We start from the raw sequence: 20,915 nt of genomic DNA, 5'->3' as shown, positions 1-20,915 counted from the left end.
ACAAAGATTTAATTCAGTGCCAAGGTGCTAAAAATACATTTCATGTTGTGTAGGTTTCCTCAGGTGTAAAAAAACAGAAAGAGAAATAAAAAAAAAACTGTCCAACTGTTTCATATTTCACATTTCACATTTTAGGCCTTCAGCTGACACTCATCCAGAGCATGTGTGTTACAAAATCGAGGAAATTTAGTTTTTTTACTGGCTGTGACTGGAACTGATTTTTCTGACAGTGAAGCTAAGCTCCATCATGATGAGTAGCCTGGGTGGAGAGTTACGTTCTAAACCCTTTAACCTGACTGGCAGGTTTGATAATGTCTGCTCCTGACAAAAATCCAAGGTAGAGGGAGCGCAGAGCGACAGGCTCTTCTCACAGGGACACTGATCTGTCTGTTAGTCCACCACGTTGACTGATGGGGCTCGTCGTCTGGTAAATACAACACCTTTCGTCAGCAAATGCAGGGTGTGGAGCGAGTCTCTCTTGTCAGTCAGCCTCGTGCTGTTTTCCCGCCTCGTCACTGCTAAGTGTCTGCTAATTGATTGTTTGGGGCGGGCGGTTGTCAGGGTCCCATCAGTTTGAGCGTCCTGAGCTCAGAGGTCACTGGCCTCGGCTCGCTCGTACAGGGCCCGCAGCTTCTCGAAGCGAGGCCCCCACTCCCCGAGTGTCTCCTCCCTTCTCGCTTCCCCACCCCCTCCCCCATCTCCCCCGCTCCCCCCATCCAGCCCCGCCGAGCTAAAGGAGCTGAGGGACCCGGCGGGCGAGCCCCCTCCCTCGGTGGAGAAGACCTGCAGGGAGTCAAAAGGCCCCGTGTCCGGATGCTGGTCGGCGTCACGGATGATCTCGCACAGGTAGCGGGCCAGGTCCTGGCTGGAGAAGGACAGGGAGCGGCGAGCCAGCTGGGAGGGCCGCGCCTGGCCCTGGGCCGGGAGTCTGGTGGGTGGGACGTCCCTGCGGAGGCTGGCGGTGGTGGTGGCCGTGGAGGTGGTGGACGCGGCCGAAGGGGGCAGGGTGGTGGAGCTGGCCGTCCGGCTGAGGGAGTCCAGCGTCTGGGTGGAGGGCGGGGCGGGGGGCGCTTGGTGCAGCAGGTGATGGTGGTGGTGGGGAGGAGGCGGGTGGTGCAGGGCTCTGGAGCGGCAGTACTGGACCGACTGGGCCGGGCTCGGCTGGAGCGACTTCTGCAGCTCTGCCATGTCATAGGCATTCTGGACACACCCAAACACACACGATGCAAAAGCAGAGGAAAAGATTTGGTTAGCACAGATACTGAAACAAAACAAAAAAATGCAGATATGAGAAGAAACAAGGCCGAGAGAAAGACTAAATGATTTGAGGAGCGAGATGAGGCAGAAAAAAAATGAAATGCGGCAGCGAGAGAGCAGAAATGAAAAGGGAGCAGAAAAACAATCAGCTCTCCCTATTACGTTTACTGTGAATGTTCCACCTATTTAAGTTTCCAATCTATCTCCATTTACTGTCTCAGAGAACTCATCGTAATTTTGAGTAGACCGTCTGTTTGAGTGGGAGCCTGTGTGTGTGAATTTGAGTGAGAGAGACAGAGAGAGAGAGAGAGGCCAAGAAGATAAAGAAAAATATATGAGCGAAGGTGATTCGGATAGGAGATGAAGGGCGTCTCTCTCTCTATCCATCTCTTAGGCGCTGGTGCATTGGGGGTTTAGGAGCCGCCATTATTTCCACATATACTGTAGCCTCTGAATCTAGTCACTTCAGTACTAATGTGATTCCACCACAACTGTAACCACGGCAGCAGAGATGGAAAAACACAGGGGGATGTAGGAGGCGGAGGAGGAGGAAGAAACGATACACACAGGGGAAGGAGGTGTGGGTCGCTTTGTAAAACTGATTATGTGATGAGTGGAAAGTGCTGTTTTTATTCCTCAAGAGACCTCAAACAGGACTCCTGAGGATTAACTCCAGCATCTGCTCTGCTACAGGGGATCACGACTGTGTGTGTGTGTGTTGGTGTGTGTATGTGGTTTATGTGCAACGTGAGTAAATTTACTTCCCGTATGTAATAGGTTACAGATTACTAAGTACCCTACGGAGAGTGTAATAAGTGAGGTAATTTATTACACTTGCTGCCTTTCTGATTGCGTTTCATTCATTTAGTCTAGCTGTTGCCCTGCAGCAGTTTCACAACCTAACAACCCCTCCATGTTAATATTTAATGAAAACACAATGTGTTATTAGACCTCACCTACCTGCTTTAACATGCAAGGCAACAGAAAGAATGGTATATTTAACATATCAGACTGATAACGGCACCAATATATTCAGATGTAATCAGCAACATATTTGATTAGTAAATGTAATTTAATAACACTTTTCCATGTATATTTATTAACTCATTTTACTGTGTAATCCCATGTAACTAGTTTCTAACAGTTTGTATTTGTTTTACTGCAGGTGCTTTAAGAACAAGCCAAGACCTTAAGGGTTTTTGGTTGCTGACAAGGTGTGATACCAATCTGTGCCCCCCCTCCACCCCCCCAACTCTGTGTGTGTGTGTGTGTGTGTGTGTGTGTGTGTGTGTGTGTGTGTGTGTGTGTGTGTGTGTGTGTGTGTGTGTGTGTGTGTGTGTGTGTGTTCAGCAGCCACGTGTGTTTGTTTCAATAAAAGGCTTGATATTATGCAAGCTCTTAAGAGCTGTTGAGTGCTCGTGGGTTACTGTGGCTGTTGGAAAGAGGAGATAAGGATTTTGCGTGGGCCTAATTAAAACGCTAGGGTGCGCACACAGACACACTCACGCATGCACACACATACACATACACGCACTCTGTGGAGGATTTTACACCAAATTGAATTAACTGAACCCACTCTAAGGCTCCTACCTTGCATCTAGTGCTAAGTATTTCCAAAATAGAAGAGCTCACAGTCTTAAAAATTGTGCAGTTCAAAGAAATTCACCTTCATGCAGATGCACAGCGTACAGTGTGCAGTACAACACTTATTTCATTTAGCACTCATTTAGCATGTACATACTTAGTTGTTATTAATGTGTTTTTGTTTGTGTGCCTGCATGGAATAGTGAGGGCCATAAAACAAGCGTTGTGATGAGACAAAAAGCAGAAGGCAGAGCACATGTGTGTGTCTGTGTGTCATTGTACCTGATCCTCCTCGCCGCCTCCCTCCTCGTCGTAGTTGAGGACGTTCTCTCGAATGTCCTCCCATCCGTCGTGGTGGGCCGAGACATGGTAAACGCCCTCCTTCAGCCCTTTGTAGCTCCTCCAGCGGGTGTAGAGGAAAATGCCCAGCAGCAGCACTGGAGTAAAGACAGACAGTGGTGGAGGTTCATCAGCTCAGGCATTAGCATTACAAATCAAGTCATTCAGATCCATCAGCCAATTAAGGCATGGCCACGGAGAGAGGGATGCTATTTAATGGAGTGGGCCTTGAGTGTCATTTGGGGAAAAAACTGTGAGTGGAAATGTGATGTAAAGTTGTGGAGTTCATCTGATAATGATGCTTCAAGTTCCAACTTAAATCACACATTATTTTATTATTTTTTTTATTCAGATTTTATTGCTGATATTTGACAAACTATATTTCAAGTATTGTTTCCAACAGAACATCAAAGACTTTCCAACACTACTTTCTACTCGAATCTTATTCCATCTCATGTCACATGGTCCAGCTGATACAGAGCTAAATTTGCGTTATCCGTGTTTATGAAGCATGAGTTTAAGTAACAAGTAACAAGGTCGAGAGAGGTGACAGCGAACAACAATACCCGTTTTAATGGTTTCACTCAGTCATAGGTTTATTTAATGCTTCTATAAGTCATGACTATAATTTGTCTACATACCTGGGACATAAATCTACTAACACAGTTAAGTAAATGTGAAGTAAATAAATGATAGTTTTGTCTAATTCTGGAAGGGATATCTATGTTTAACTTAGGTTGATGTTGCATTAGGGTCAAATTGGTTAAAGGCTCCACTTGAAGTTTATTCTCCATCAAGTTGATCTGTTTACTGGGAGAGACTTGGCACAGTTGCAACAGGGGACAGTTTTATTACTAAACAAGCCAGACAGATGAGACTTCCACTGCACATTTGTCATGAGCTTTTGTTAAACGGACCTAAACTTTAGAATCAGAAGTTACTCAGTTTGAGTCACTGTCTTGCTGTCCAAATTACACAGTAAAAATCAGCGTGTCTAGCTAGCACATTGTATTGTCATGGGTGATAAGATGCAAAAACATGCAGCCATCTTAGAATTGTTCATTTTAAAGCACAAGAGAGACATTATTTTGCAAGTGATTAAGTTGTTTCCCCTGGTCTTATCTCATCATATTTGCCTTTTCTGTTCATTAGATCAATAAAACAAACTCCTTCAGCTATGTGACCCCTATGTTCTAAGCAAAACCAAACTAAATAAGTATTCTTCGATAAATATGATTAAATAAACAATAATTTTACTAGAGTGTTGTATAAATGAATAGGGCAATAAAATAATGCATATTTTCAAAATTCATTCAAAGGCTAAAGTTTGTGTGAAAGTGAAATCTAATGTGTTCTATGTTGCAGCTGTTTCCTGGACTAGGGCTCCGATCAGTAAACTGGGGTCTCCCCAGTCTCCTTTATGTGGAATTAAACAACATCATACCAGAGCTTGATATGAATGGTTTAACTAGACAGACTCATAATTTTAATTAAAGATAATAATCACACAAAGCTATTTCAAATGCTGTGTAAAATTATGATTCACATTCCTTTACATCTGCCAATAAATTAGTGATTACAGGCATTCATAATATTCTAGCGGCAACAGCAGATATACAGACAGTGTTCAGATGTAAATTACATCACATTCAAAGAATACTAACAACGCCCTGGCCAGTGGAAGCACAGACAGTTAATGACCTGACGTTTCATTAGAGCTACTTACGTTCCCATTACGATCTGACAGTTTTGAAATATGATTTATTCAAATTTAACACTCTGGGATGGCAGGAGGCGTGAACACCAATTTAAAAATGGTAGAGGAAATAAGTGGAAAAGCTAAGAAAAAGTGAAGTTTCATTTCAGTAGAAAAATGTTGAAGCGATTGAACTTTAGTAGGAATCAGACAGTAGGCAGCACACACACACACACACACACACACACACACACACACACACACACACACACACACACACACACACACACACACACACACACACACACAGACAAACACATCAACCAATCTGCATGTGTTTTGTGTTTTTTCCACCTTTAGTGTTGCTGTGACCTTTTCAGATGTCTGTATCCTGTGTCTTGTCTCATCAATTTCACCTCTTGTCTTAGTTAACACTTCACATTTCACCCGTCTGTCCATAGCATTAACCTGCTTTAAACCCACACATTCTCCCTGTTTCCCTTTTCTTTTAAACCTTTTATTCAGTGGTGCTTTTTCCCCTCAAATCAAACACATAAATCAAAAGAACCTCTTTTCCCTACAGACTTGCAAAAAGAACAACTTGTAGAATCAGCCATGAAATGTCGTGATAATATTTAATGTTCAACAAAAACATCCCATTAATTATTTTCTGAGTCATGTGCTATCTTAAATCTGTTTTGCAAAGCCTACATATGAGAGCAGTGTTTAATCACATTTGAGAGCAGCAGTAATCACACACCGCAAACGAGTTTAAGTGGCAGTGCTATAAATACCCCAGCTGCTCAAATCTTATTAATCTGAGGTTTGAATTTCCTGTAAAAAAATAAATACATCTAACAATTCAAACACAAATTTAAAACACATTCTGCTCCTCTCTCTGTCTTTCTCTGTCTCTCTTTCTGCACAGATCTCTGCTTTTTTTCTTTGTAATCTATACATCTGTCACTAACGTCACAATGAACACCCAGCAGCCAATCCATCATGTAAGCATGCCACCAGACGGCACTCAAACTCCCTGTGAATTCATAAGACCACATTAAACAGCCCACCCTCTGACAACTCTTCTCTCGGCCAGAAACCAGCTGCACAGTAGGAGAGGAAAAATCAATATTCATTAACTGTCAACTCGTGATTCCACCACAACTGCCCCTTCCCAGAACTACAATATGTGACAGATTTATAAGATGAAATTGTTTCAAGAGATTTGCTGTTTCATTCTTATAGTGGAATTGCAGTTTTTAATGACAGTGAAACAGGCCGAGGAAACATTAAAACAAAGACTGAAAGTCCGACTTTTGTTTTGGTGGGAAGTCACATGTAGCTCAAGGCTTTGACGTTAGAGATGCGGTGAACTGGCAAAAACAATGTCACAGGTTCACTCACCTACACCATGTCCTTTATTTACTGTGGGGTCAACCAAGTCTCCCAAAGAGAAAAAAAACAACAACACAATCTTGAGAAGCAGCTGCTCCAGATTCCTGGACATTTCCTAGGTCAATGTGAACACGAGGCTCGAGGCTCTAACACTGGGTCTCATTAAATCGTAAAAGTAAGAGCATTATGAAACTCTGCTGACAGAATGAGATAATGGCAGGATTTTCTATAATTTAATTCACCAGACTAGAGCGTAGCCTTCTATAATGGAGTTATACCACTTTCATTTTCCCCATAAACAGTAAAATGTGGGAAAGCAAAAGTTACACAAAAGAATAACTAATGTTTTTTTACAGACATGGGTCAAAACTCCAGATGGATATGATGTTCAAGTTCATGTTCATTTTCTTTTCCCATCTGTGATGCTATAGAGCAATGTTTTGTTTCAGTTTCATGTTGTAATCAATATGGACAAAGGCCTGTATACAGTATACATACATGTTATGTTGCTTTACTTAAAGACAGCTGGTGACAACGCTGCTAAAAAATGTAGCAGCTGTCTAGAGTATGTTCATTTAATGAATAATAATAATAATGGCTTACATTTATATAGCGCTTTTCCCAACACCCATAGCACTTTAACAGAAACCATTATTCATTCATACCACATTCTCACCAACACCAAACATTCATACACATCCACACGGGACAAGGTGGGTAAGGTGTCTTGCCCAAGGACAGCGACCGAGACAGAGCGAACCGCCAACCCTCTGATTATTGGACGACCCTCTACCGCCTGAGCCACTGCCGCCCCGATTTAAATGACATAGGCTTCAGGAATAGACACAGTAGGTCTCATTCATGAAACTTGAGCATTTAATTAATTTGTGTGTAAACCTTGTGCAGATGGAAATGTATGTGGATTTCCGCATTCATCAACATTTTAGTAGCTCCGACCTTTTCGTAGCTACTAACAAAATCTACACCCACTCATGACTAGTAATTAGTAATGCACATAATACATATTGCTTTTCACTACTGGAAATGACATTTTTAATACATATTGCACTCTGCAATGTAGAGAGAAAGAGAGGTTTAAGGGATTGGACAGATATGTTGCTACGAGTGGTGAATGGTTGATTAGTTGTTTGTTTCTGACTACTGAGACCGGTTCTGTTGCATTTAAACAACATGTTGGAGCCTTATCTGACAGGCCAACAAACAGAAGCCATGCCATCCCCGCACCTTTACAGGTGCTCTCCGTGCTTGGGTTTTTAGCCACAGGGACTTTCCAGCGAGAGATTGCTGACAGGTCCGTACATCACAGCCAACCATGAGCCACATCCTACCTGCTGTACTCAGCAGCATATTTCAATTAATACATCCAGTTCCCATATGGTGCGCAACGGCAAGTGGAAGTGAAGCAGAGGTTTCACGCTTTTGCCAACATGCCCAATGTCATCTGTGCCACAGACTGCATGCATGTATGTATCAAGGCTCCATCTGATGATGAGTTTGCATATAATCCGGAAAAACTTTCATTACATTAATGGGCAGCTGATATGCGTTGCATAGTGTGAAGTGTGTCGCTGCACGTTGAGGCTTGGTGACCTGGTGGAACGCACATCAGCTTCATCCTGCGCAATAGCACAGTTAGCACTCGTTTGAAGGATGGAGCAATGAGAGACGGCTTGCTTATCTGTAGGAATTTAGTCTGCCTATACAACTTCATGTGCTTATGCGATGTTCTCCCCTGCGGCAGACAGCTGTGACTGTGAAGAGCCTCCTCCTGTGGCTGTTGTATGTTTGTGTGTGTTCATGTGTGTCGCTTGTTTTTTGCATAGAGTTTCATATTTTCGCTTTACTTCTTCATTGGTTCTTGAACTGAGGACACTTTATTCAAAGCATCTGAACCTCTTTCGGGCCTTCAATTTACCTGTCCCAGTTACACTAGAAGAAAATTAAATATTTTTCTTAACTCCACTTCACCCAAAATGACTTTGATCTCCGATCTCTCCCTTTTTTTTCACTATTTCCTTCTTTCTTTCTTTGCATCATGATCGCAGGTTGACAGGATGCACCTACCCAATCATATGGTGGTCATGGTCTCCTTATATGGCTATTCATGAGTGGTGATCTATGCTAATTGCCGATAACTGTTGTTGGTTTGCAATTATGATGTTACACACGCACGTTTCACGCAGTGTCAATGAATCCACAGTAGGTTTTTAGTAGTGTGGGCATTTATATGCAAATCTACACGCATATTTACTGACTTTTGATGAATGCCAATGTTTTTGGTGAACTGTTTGCCAACAATGAAACACTATGAGATGCAGTAGCTCTAAATAACAACTGCCTATACAGTATATCAGCGGGCTAACTTTCTGCATAAATCCGACGTAATATGATGTGTGATACTCATATTTTTAGTACTACTAATAATGACATAAAAGATCATATATTTTCTCCTGTTCAGTGTGACTGGCACACAGCTCTTATTGGATAAATGGTTGGAAATCAAGTTCTGCTTCATCACTTGTGAGGGTGAGAAAATAAAGAGCAAAAAAAAGAAAAGAAAGATAAAGCCAGGATGTGCTATGACTGGAGGCACACAATGAAATTTGATGTTGAGTTTTCTGAGAGGAAAACTGTACTGCACTGCATGGATCAATAACCTCAATATCCTCCTCTATGCATTAGGGCTTCTGACTATAGGAGGGGGGAAAACAGCCTATAGCTGCATTGAGGCAAAGAAACTCCAAATATGAGAGGTGGGCTGTTGCTTGGTGTATGGAGGTGGAGTTTTTTCTTTTTTTTTTCATCTTAATGTGTTTACATTTGCTTTCTGTTGCTCCCATCTGCTCAGCCGCGAGTGTGTATTTTGGTGTGTGTGTGTGTGAGTGAGTATGAAGTAGTGGCTGGTGTGAGCTCCATGGGGAAGTGAGCAAGGAAGCTGGAGGTCACGGCGTACAAGATGAATCTGCCCTGTTCAAAGGTCCTCTCTAGAGGGCGAACACAGAAATGGAGAATTTGATCGGTGTTTCTGACGGAGTGTGTATGTGTGTGAAGAGTGAGCCTGAAAAGAAAGATTATGTGTTTATTTGTTTACAATGCCCCCAAGGTCCCACGGTCTCTTTGACCATCACTCCTTTCTTTGTTTAACTTTCTCACTCTCTCTGCTTAACTTGTACGCCCGCCCAGGGATGGAGTGGGAATCATGGCCTGAGACTTTTGACTTAAAACTGACCCACCAAAACCCCTGTGGAAACACTACCATACACAACATACAGTACATACACAACTGACCTGAAATGTAAAACATTACAGTATATGGTCTAATTGTTCAACGACACATTTCAGTTACAGATTCAGTGATTGAACTTTAATTAGCAGAAATATGTTATTGAACATCATGCTTATACAAGCTTCCTGTTGCTTTTTGTCAGATACTATACTATTTATATAACTCAACGGTGTTTATCCTGGTCTTACTGGGAGCTCTAGTCCTTAATCTACTTACAGTTTCTGCTGCTGGATGCACAAGTACTTAAAGACATTTGGATGTTCTTAATTTCCCTTTTTTCAGTCAGAACAGTGTGTTTTTTTTCTTTACTTTTTCCCCCCATTTAAAACAACTCCGGAACAGGCCACTGATGATTCAGTGTTGACAGAACTGTAGTAGGTTAGTCACCACAACACAGCCATGACTATCTCTCTATAACTTTTGTCCTTCTCCGTCTCTGTCTCTTGCTTTTGTTTTGTTTTGTTTTGTTTTGTGCACTGAACCACCAGCTCAATTTGTGTTGTGCCCATCAGTAAAAGTCCCGGTTCTCCCCCTGGCCACTTCGACATAGCTCCTGCCTTATGCTTACCCTACCCTCTCTAATCAATCCTTCTACTCGTCCTTAGTTAGGCCTTTAGCAGCAACCCTGACACTGGGTCAAACCCCTGAGCTACTTCTGGATCTCCAGCAGATGCCTTGGGCTATCTACACAGCATTGCACACACTCACTCTAAAATCTCACCCAAATCAATACACTTTAAAACAACACGGTTCCAGTCCTAGAAAACACAGGCACTTTTTTTTAAAGAACTTACTTTGAGGGAATATGTCCCAATTCCCAATGACTTTTCAGAGCATTGATCAGGAGTAAAGAGAAAATGTCTCAAAATGAAAAGACAGATGTCAATTGAATGCCCTGTAGAGGCCTTGTAAAACGGAAAATACTCCCAAAACCAAAAGCACAGTGAGGCAGTGTGCTGCTGCTTGATGAGTAGGGAAATCCATTGTACCTAGAGCAGTTCAAATGGCACTGAATGAGTGTGTATAATGGGATTTCCACTCAGACAATCAATATCCGAGCTACCCTGCAATGAGATCAGTGTCTATGAGTACATCATCACAAGTCAATAATATGGTATAGATTTTAGTCTCATCAAACTATAATTCTGTTTACCGCAGGCATCTGTCTCGATGTGCTCGATCTACTGTATCTCTACTCCTCTGTTCTCGCTGCTTTGTTTTAAGGCAGAGTTTCACCAACACAGTTTTTTCCCCCCTTTTTTTTTTAAAAGACAGGTAGCAATACACCACTGCTAATCTTCTATAAGTGCAGTGAGGTTTAGCTTACAGTAAGTGAGTCCACAGGGAAATGATGACAATTTACTGGTGCTGGAGCCTCTCTGTTTAAGGACACTCTTCCTGCACTATTTCAATAGTGAGAAACTGTACTAAATGTAAGTAAATATTCCTCCAATATCAATAATGCTCTCCATGGAAACTTAATACCACATTAAATTCAAGGCCAATATTTGCCCAATGCATCCACTTGGTCCACATCTATTACTAGCTTTCTCTCACAGGGTAAGTGTCACTATCATTTCCTCTTTCACAACAACCCTGAACAGATGTATTATCTCTGCTGCACATCCACCTCACAATAAAGCTACAATGCTTTTGTAATTGTGTGTAAATCATATCAAAATGGTATCCACCATGCAGTCTGGGGATCGTACAAAGATTAATGTTGTGCTTCACGTCTGGACACCATGCATGGCTCTACCTCATATAGAGAGCGCTATTTACAGTGCACTTGTGTTACTGGCTATTAAAATTAGTAAAATATTAATATCAATATATTAATAATAACTACAAAAAGTAATAGGATTTAATTTACATTAAATCCACCTCAGGGCACCAGATTGCCCAATTACGAAATCAGTCTCATAAAGCTATACAGAACCTTGACTAATAATTAATTTAATAACTACCGGTATACCCAAAATACTTTATTATCAGTAGCAGAAGTTGAAGGATTTGGAGTTCTACAGTGTAGAAATTGGCAAAACTCACTCTTGTGCATCATCAGACAGACGAGCAAAGATTCAAAGTAGTTTATTTGGACACATATGGAAAATAAAATGTACAGGTTTGCGTGCAAAAGAGTGTGTGTGTGTCTATGTGTCTGTGTGAAGAAGATGGCGGAAAGAAGCAACATAGTTTTGTTCTCCATTTTGAATGGAATGTGGCCCAACACTATCTCATGCTGTCCCATCTCTAACTGTCTTGTAAATTGAGTGTCAATATAAACTCAATACCTTCAGCCTTAAATCTCAAATCTATGCTCATACAAACATCTTCATATTCACTCCATACCCAGGGACACTGTGAATAATACCATACAAATATCCCCTGATAGATAGTTTCTTTTTTGTATTGATTCATTTTAATAACCTTTGTTTGTTTTTCATGGATATCTCACATCAAAATGCATCTGACATCACTGAACTTTACAGTTAAAATATAAATGTGATGTTTTATGGTTTAACGAATGCACTGTACTTAGTACAAGACAAGGCAAGGCAAGGCAATTTAATTGGTATAGCCCATTTTTACAAACAGTTTGTCTCAAAGGGCTTTACATGGCATTATAACAACATCCTCTGCCCTTAGACCCTCACATCGACTGAGGAAAAACTCCATGGAAAACCCTTTTATCAGGGAAAAATTGGAGAAACCTCAGGGTGAGCAACAGAGGAGGGATCCCTCACCCAGGACGGGCAGACGTTCAATAGACGTTGTTATAGACAGGGAAACAGTTTATCAAAAAAGGGGGACACTCTGTTCATATAACTGCTTAAATCAACATATCCTTGTTAAGAATGAAAATCTATCTAAAATCTATAATATGATATTGCTTGTGTTCTTGCATCTTTTAGCTCCTTCCTGTGGGTTTTCATCTTCCAGTTTTACAGTTTTTCTGTCTTCTCATGTGCATCATATCTGGCATCAAACAATAATAGCAACTATCTGAAGACAGACGGAGAACATCAGCCCAGGAGCCAGTTTCCTTATGACATAGTGGAGATCAAAGTAAGAGCTAACAGGAGATTGAGTGGTGGACTTCGATTCACCATGTTGCTAGAAACTCAACCACAATTGAGTGACAATCGAAGCTAATATTGCAACTCCTGGATGTGTATTGACTTGACAGAAAGCAATCTAAATATTGTATGTCAAGAGATGCATTTTAGTTTAAAGTGCATATATTTTGAAAGTAACTCAAACTTAATTTTGTCTCCGACCAGTGGGCAATATTATATAGAAAGTGCAATCTCAAGTCTTTTTACATTCCCAGAAGTATCAGATTAGAGGATGATGTAGTACATATAATTCAGTACAAAACAAATACAGTTAAAAGCACTTCCATGTATTGAAAGAGAGGGGACTAGTTTTGAAACTCAGAGTGGGCTGTTCAGCTTTTGCCATCTTGGCAACACTTGACTTCACTGACGACTCCAAAAAATATCTATTTCTGCTGTAAAGTTGGACATTTAAAACATCTATGGGAACTGACACACTTTTGGAGCCAGACTTAAGCAGCCATTTCAAGAAGTGCGGTTTTTGGTATTCTGTGTTGGCTTCCTTTTTCAGTCACAGGGGATGTTGTTCGGTCCTAACTAACTTAATAATAATAATAAAAACAGCAATCAAGATTTCTGCCCTGTCTAATACACTAAACCAACTCTGCACCACAAAATTCTTTGGAAAGATCTACTACTTTATATTTCTAGTCACAGAGGATTAGGTTAAGGTGAATCTCAGATGTCAAAAGGAAACTGTGACCTGAACTAAAACATAACTTCCAAGGATGAACAGAAAGGAACTTGTTCAACTTCAAAGTGAAACTTCTTACCACTGAGCCACAATGAGGGTGCTTGTACTACCCAAATAAGCACCAGTAGAAATATATTTATACGAGACTACGGGGCCAAGGATAAAAACTCTGGGAAATACTGGTTTTGCTCAGTGTGTATTTTAAGTTATCTCTTGGGCCTCAAGAAAACATTGCCAGCATGAAAAAATCAGTAGGATTATGAAAAATGTTCAATCATCAGCTCTACAGGTGATGGTACCCAATGTTCCCTTAAATACAATCCTTGTATCCAAGAACGATTACCAAACTCCCGGCAAGAAAAGTTTTTGAAAGTGCATAATGTGTTCTCTACTGTGCAGTATATGGCAGCATTGACTTAGTCAGTAGATTGATATGAAATAGCATGTCTAATTGCAAAGTTAATTATTGTGAGTAATCTGTTTTGGTTTAGTGTAACTCGGTTGAAAATGTCTTTGTTCAAATTGTTTGAGTTGACCGTAAAGGATTAAACTTTGTAAATAGTTTCAGGATGACAACCAAATTAATCAAATTCATGTTGTGCACCTTCTGTGTAGACTGAAAAAGTGCTTTCTGTGCTTTGGACTCGTGTATATTTTCAAGAATTTGTCTGGCTGAGCAGGCTGATGCCCCGTGCTGTGATGGCTCCATGTAATTTTCTAATTTTCATTGGACCTAATGGATTGATGTCCGGTGGAAATCACAATCAGTTCCATTCTACAGCATGAAAATGGTGTCAGTGTTTCTGAAATCAATGTCAAATAGTTTCTTATTAACCAAAGAATGAAAAAGCCTGTGTGGGAATAACACAAGTGCTTTTTTTCAGCTGGTTGCTGTGGTGCAGTAAAAGAAGCTTCAGTCCTCACACCACATATGTAGGCTCCTAGTTTTCATTTTACAGAAAGCAGTGTTTGATTGGTGTCATTGCCCAATTCGTGCCAAAACCCTGTTTGTTCTACGAATGTGAGCAGAACAAACCCTAACCTTAATCAATGCAAGGGTTAAGGGATGTGGTCAGTGGACAGTGGTTTAGGACAGGTAGTGTGTCCATGTTAGGACGTTAGATAGTGGGGAGACCAAGTTAAAACTTGGTTGTTATTCAAAGTCTGCAGGCTGCTGTCTGGCTCTTAGTCACTGTGACTGCCTGTGATAGACGGCTGATATTTCTGGTTCATGATTGACTGAGTAAAAATAAATTGTCTATTTGTACATAAACAAGTACCCTTGATATTGAAGACCAGGACCACAGGGCACCATAGAAAGAAACAATAGAAGATACACTACTGTATGTTACTTGGTGGCATCAATAGTGTAAATGCGTAAATACGTGTGTGGAATGTAGTTTGTGGTGTTATTATGTCTGAAATCAAAGGCTAAACAAAAGGAAGAACTGTGAAGTGGCTGTCAGAGTTAAATGTTGTTTTTACAATATTTATATCCCTGTCTGGTGTTGAATCATTGCTCAGAAAATCAACCTTGGTCTCATCTTTCTTTTCCTTGTGATGTCAAATGCATGTCAGCTCCAACATTTGTTTATATGAAGCTGAATGACAGTGTTTGTGTGAGGAGGCAGTAAGACAGAGGGTCATGTGTTTTCCTAAAAGCCTTAGACTGTTATGACTGTGAATGATAACACAAACTGCCTCCCCTGCCCTCAGCAGCGGGTAAGCAGACATCCCTATCAGACTAATTGTCTTTGACTTACACTGCTTGGGTAGATCATAATGTGCTCGCGTCGTCCTCAGCAGTACATCCAACTCCACATGACTTAAGTAGGTATTAATGTACTTTCAGCTGGAGAGATTTAGGTATTTCCACAGAATATGAAGTAGGATGTGCTGGAAGACTCAATAAGGGGCTGTCTACTCTGTGTTTAGTCAAGATTAAAATGGGTTTGGCCTCTAAGCTGCTGCTGCGCTGTCAGAACACTGCCGTTTGGAGCATAAGATTGACTACTCTTATCATTTAAGTGAAATTGACTGTGTTTTGCTTTTGGGCATTGTAAGCTGATTGTTTGAATTGTTTTTGTCTTGCGGCTACAGTTTCAGCCGGATCATTCAAGAAAAAAACAATAGTTGATTAAAATGGGTGAAATCTAAATAACAACTGCAAAAATGTTTGTTTGCACACGATCAGACAAATGACAACTGTCATTAAAGATCATAGATATGGCATGTCCAATGTAATACTCTATTTGAACTAAGTGTGATAGTGTTTGTAAAAAGAAAATAGTTTGAAGAGCACGGCACCTGAAACAGGAGTCAAAGTGGTGGAAGTATGCAAATCACAACTTCAAATCAGGACTTTCAAAATAAAATCAGTGCGTAACGAAGATGCAGGTTATGATTTAGACCATGGATTGACATCTTACCCAAAGAGAGATCATTGTATGATCTTTTGGCCAGATCAATTGTAGTGGAACTATTACGTCACTGTGCATGTCACTGTGATGACAGTATAGCACCCGTTTAGATGAAAGAGGAAATATTATATACAGCCTGTGGGTCCTAAAGAAGTGAAGCAGCTGCAGATACATGACAGATTTGAACCGCATCTCATGCTGGAAAAGAATATCTTCCAGTTGCAAGATATCAAGATTAACCAAAAAAACTATTTTTTTTAACATTTTGTAATGGAGCCAGTTGCTATAGCGCCGACAAGCAAAATGAGAGAAAAAATATGAAGACAAAACTCTGGTCTGACAGCTGAGAAGGCTAAATATATCACATGTTCGCATGAAGCCACGTGGGGCCAGTTAGAGACAGTGGTGGGTCCAAGGTTCATTTCACAAGCAAGGCAGCACATGGCATTATCTCAAAAGAAAGACACTCAAGGCAGAAAAAAAATCCCCACAACCACATGTATACACGTGCACAGCAGCATAGCGACAAAGATATCTGCCAAAGGACAAACATGTTTCAAATGTATTGAACTGAAGGCAGGGCCTTCAGAACAGCCACATGTGGCCAAATCATAGTATACAATAAAACCAGAGAGTGCATGTGAAACAAAGGGACAGCTCACAGGGGATTCAAATTAACAGGCATTTGCAGAGTTGAGTTAGGATCACAGTGCCATCAAAATCAGATTTAGGCTCTACACTGGAGATAGAGCTAATGGCATCCACTGAAATCACCCACATGTGTATGTGAAACTGGACATTACAGGCACATGCAAGCTCAAATGCAGCAGCAAAGACATTTGTGTTCGACACAGCAGTGAGACTAATGTTGTGAGACTGCCTGAACCAGGAACCCAGCACTGTGGAGCGATATGGCATCATCATCAAAGAGCTCTCTGCAGGAGAATGTACATGTAGTTGCTGTAAGAGCAGCCACACTGTAAGTCTCAGGAGCGTAGGATTTCAGTGTCATGGATGTGTGGTTGGGCTACTGGGCCATCAAGCTCTCAAGACTCATCCCTGCTCACCACCTTTTCACAGATGTACAGTAATGCTTCCCCTGCCTCTCCTCTGGGATGATATAAGGCCAAGACGAGACAAAAGAAAAACCGACAAGGCTTTGGTTCTGAGACTGAAGTTCCTGCCATCCATATATACAAGGCACACATGCAGATACAAGTTGCACATTCAAATCACTGTGCACAGATAGATAGATAGATAGATAGATAGATAGATAGATAGATAGATAGATAGATAGATAGATAGATAGATAGATAGATAGATAGATAGATAGATAGATAGATAGATAGATAGATAGATAGATAGATAGATAGATAGATAGATAGATTAATTGATTGATTGATGGCAATCCAAAAAAACGGACCAAAAATCCAAACCAAAAATGGAACCAGCTACCAAAACAAACCCTTGTTAGCCTGGTCTGGAGGAAAAAGTTGTTTCCCTTCAGTCTCAAAGTCAACTGAATATTTTGAAGTCCGTGGCCTCCATTTTCCTTTTATTTCACAAGATAAAGGCCAAATTCATATAAACAAAAGTTGCTTTGAATCTCCCTCATTTGTGATTTTTTACTTCCATCATGTTTGTTTAATCTTCTTCCAAACTTTCAACGAACACAAAAAGATAACCTCAAAAAACATTTCACCTTGAAGCACTTTGGTGTGATAAAATCAATGCAGCAATCACTGAAGTGACTGCTTAGCTCATCTGGCAGAGGAGATTGTTAGGATATATTCGGTATGTGCCTCATTGACCAACATCTGTGTCCCTGATATCCCCGATATCCTTCTTTAATCTCTTCACTTTAAATCTGTATGACTGCTTAGCTCCTCATTGGACCAACATCCTGGAGATTAACCTCTAGTACTTCCACAGCTGTAGCTGACCAGTTTTACAATCAACACCAAAGGTTCTTAGCTGCATTTTCTACTGTTTTACCATCAGTGACTCAACATCTAGTTACCTATGGCTATCTGTGAGTGGGTAGGTTTAATTTAGTCAGGGCCCTTTGTTAATGAGTGGAGACCATGCCTTCTTCCCATTTCAGATATAATGCAGATATAATAATGATAGCAGGAAAAGCCGACAGCCGATAAATCAGCTTATACCCCATGGAGTAAGTTATTTACGAGTTGACCAGACAGCTCAGTCAGAGTCATCCCATCACAATAACCCCTTTTGTGCAACGTTGTCTCCTGTTGAAAAGACCGCGACAATGCTGGCAGTTCAGTTGTAAAAAAAAAACTCCACTTCTGCGATTTAGGAAGCATTTTATTTTGTATTCAGTTTAGTGTAAAGAAGAAAAGAGGAAATCTCTTTCTGCTGGATAAACAGGGAAAACAAAACAAGTTTTTTCGTTCTCATTTATACATTCGGCACAAAGCCGAGCAGAAACAAGATGCATTCCAAGATAACAAAGTTCTTTCAGGTGTATGACATAACATATGAGTGCCAGAGATTGACACTAATTATTCCTTCTTCTTTTTTTGAAGAAAGAGCTATAGTGGGATTGAAAGAGAAAATGAGAAAGGACATACTCAGTGTGCTCTCAGTAGGAGTTTTGGGCAATTTTTGATAACCACCACCACTGAGGGACCTCACTGAAGAGTTTGGATTGAGACATCCTGCCTTGGAGTGAATTGTCATTGTAGAGAACAAGACAGCTCATGCACCTGAAGTATAAGAAAACTTTGGAAGGCTGTTACTGTAAAAGCTCTTCCCTCTTCTCTGGGTAACCATTAGTGACTTCAACTTCACAATAAAAGCAAGCAACAACAAAGAGCCAGTGAGGAGCGATGAAAAGTGGAGTGACATAAGCTGTTATCAACTTTCTTTCCAGTTTTCAAAATATACCACTTTCAATTACAGCCTGCCTATACTGTAGGTAAATATAATGGTTTGGAACTTATTTGTCTTCTGCTTAACCTGTCGCTCATAGGTCATTGCACATTCAAGTGTTCATTGCCTAACAAATGAAATAAAATGAAACAGAAGTTGTTTAAATCACCCACTGCAGTTCCATGTTGCTATAAAAAAAGATGCATCAAACCTGGACTATGTTTTTGGCAAAGGGGGGCGGTGCGTGGCGCAGTGGTTAAAGCGGCCGCCCCATGTAGAGGCTACAGTCCTCAACGCAGGCGTCCCCGGTTCGAGTCCCGCGTCGGGCAGACCTTTCCTGCATGTCATTCCCCCTCTCTCTGCCTCCCCCTTTCCTGTCTATCTCACTGTGCAATCAAGTAAAGGCAATAAAAGCCAAAAAAAATGCTGCTTTATGTTTTTGGCAAAGAGAATGAAGCAGGAATAGATTAAAAACGAGCAACGTGACTGATGGACGGTTCCATAAATACATAGCACAGCAGTGTTGAGCAGGGCCGCCCCTCCATAAACACAGAACACACAGTGCGTAGGGCCTCACATTTGTGCATACGGCTTCATTTTGAGCAAATTCCACAAATTGATGCACTGCACAACATGAGGCGTGTGAAGGGCACTAAGTCAGTACGAGGCAAGAGAGCAACAAGAGCTGTAATTTGACACGCCACGTGTCGCTGCAATGATTGACAACAATCAACATCACCAACTAACAAAGAGCAAGACTATTTTGATAATAACACTCCCTGGCCTTTTTTACACATACAAACAGCGAAGGAAAAGGTCCAGGGATAAGAATTGAACAGGACTACATGGCTGGCTTAAAGGTACTGTAGAGTCTGGAGGTTTTTGCTAAAAAAATAAATGCTAGACTTATACAAATGAAGTCCAGTCCGCCGCTCCAGCACTTCACTCGGACTGTATTTCCTTTTCTTTGCAGTCCTGACAACTGCTGCTGCTGCTGCTGTCAGGGGCAGGAGGCTACACAGTTGAGCCCCAGAAATATTGTAGCCGTTCCAGATTAAACCTGCAACTCAGAGGTAGAAAATTCCAACTTCCGAGTACAACTAGAACACATCATAATACATACAAATTCAGAAGAATCAGGAATCACAACATCTGGTCATGACTTCCACAATGAAACCAGATTGGCTTTAGATTGTTGATTGCAATTCCACAAAGATTGTCATATGGCCTTTTGACCAGATGGTCCCTCTGGTCGATTATATTGGACTAAACAAAAGGATCAAAGTGAATCACCTGATGCGAATTCTTTAATCTTCACTGATCAACAGTCTCAAAAGAACACTCTATTTTTCTTCCACATTGCACCCAGAGAGCTACTGCCCTCCTTTTGTTCTTGCTATTCAAACATTTGGAGTCCGTACAGTCAATATTGGATGAAGGCCTTAAAAAAGTCTCTCTTTGCTGCTACTTAAATTTCAGAGTGAGGAACGCTTGACCGATCGAGCGAGGAATGCTATGCCGATTGAAATTACTACCAAAGCCCCTGGAGCACTGATCTCAATTTCTGCAGGTTTGGGTAAACAGCACCTTATACGCTTACAAATCAAGTAATTAACACTTAAAACAGAACTGAGCCTCAGCAGGATCAAGGCCGGATGGTGCATTTAATAAGGGTCCAATGACCAGTTGGAATGAAGATACTGGGGTGAATAAAGGTGAGGAGAAGAGAAGGAGAAATGATCATTTGATCTGTGTCTGTCTAGTCTCAGGGTGGGGAGGAGGTGCCCTCTGAATCACTAATGAGATACAAGCAGGAAAGGCCAAAAACTGTGTGACAGTGACACCCTCGTTCTTGGTACGTATCTCCTACTTTTCCTTCTCGTGCTGTTTTGTGCACTGCCTCCACTTTGTTATCTTTTCAGCTTCCCCTTGTTTTCTTCTGGTATTGTGCTGTGTCCTGTTTTATTTATACATCTCTGATCTGTTTTCTTCTCTTGTACTGTGCTCTGTCTCATACTGTTCTTTACTGTTCGGTTGTATTGTCCTCAATTAAACAAGGGGAACAAGTCACTGTACTGACAACTCATTCTCTGTGTACGGCTGTGCCTGAGGCGCTTTCTCAGCAGAGGATCCTTCAGGAATAAGAACACAGCTAAAGGTACAGGCGGATGAATATTCAACAAGCAAAAACAGGCAGGCAGGCAGACAG

General features: G+C 41.1%; 1 protein-coding gene across 1 annotated transcript in view; it reads right to left on the bottom strand.

Annotated features, from left to right (window-relative positions):
- Positions 1-489: 489 nt before the first annotated feature.
- The window catches only part of LOC311006298 (neural-cadherin), a gene marked incomplete at its 5' end in the record, with an annotated part of 358,210 nt that continues 337,784 nt past the window's right edge, over positions 490-20,915 (bottom strand). Inside the window, 2 exons of the mRNA XM_083999073.1 lie at positions 490-1,200; positions 3,124-3,278. Of these exons, the coding sequence (XP_083855199.1) occupies positions 589-1,200; positions 3,124-3,278 (767 nt within the window). The 3' untranslated portion in view covers positions 490-588. The remainder of the gene's footprint in view (positions 1,201-3,123; positions 3,279-20,915) is intronic.

This window comes from Trachurus trachurus (assembly GCF_905171665.1).
Source record: "Trachurus trachurus genome assembly, chromosome: 3".
NCBI classification, from domain to species: Eukaryota; Metazoa; Chordata; class Actinopteri; order Carangiformes; family Carangidae; genus Trachurus; species Trachurus trachurus.
Note: the sequence above shows the minus strand (reverse complement) of the source record. Positions and strands in the feature narration are given on the sequence as shown.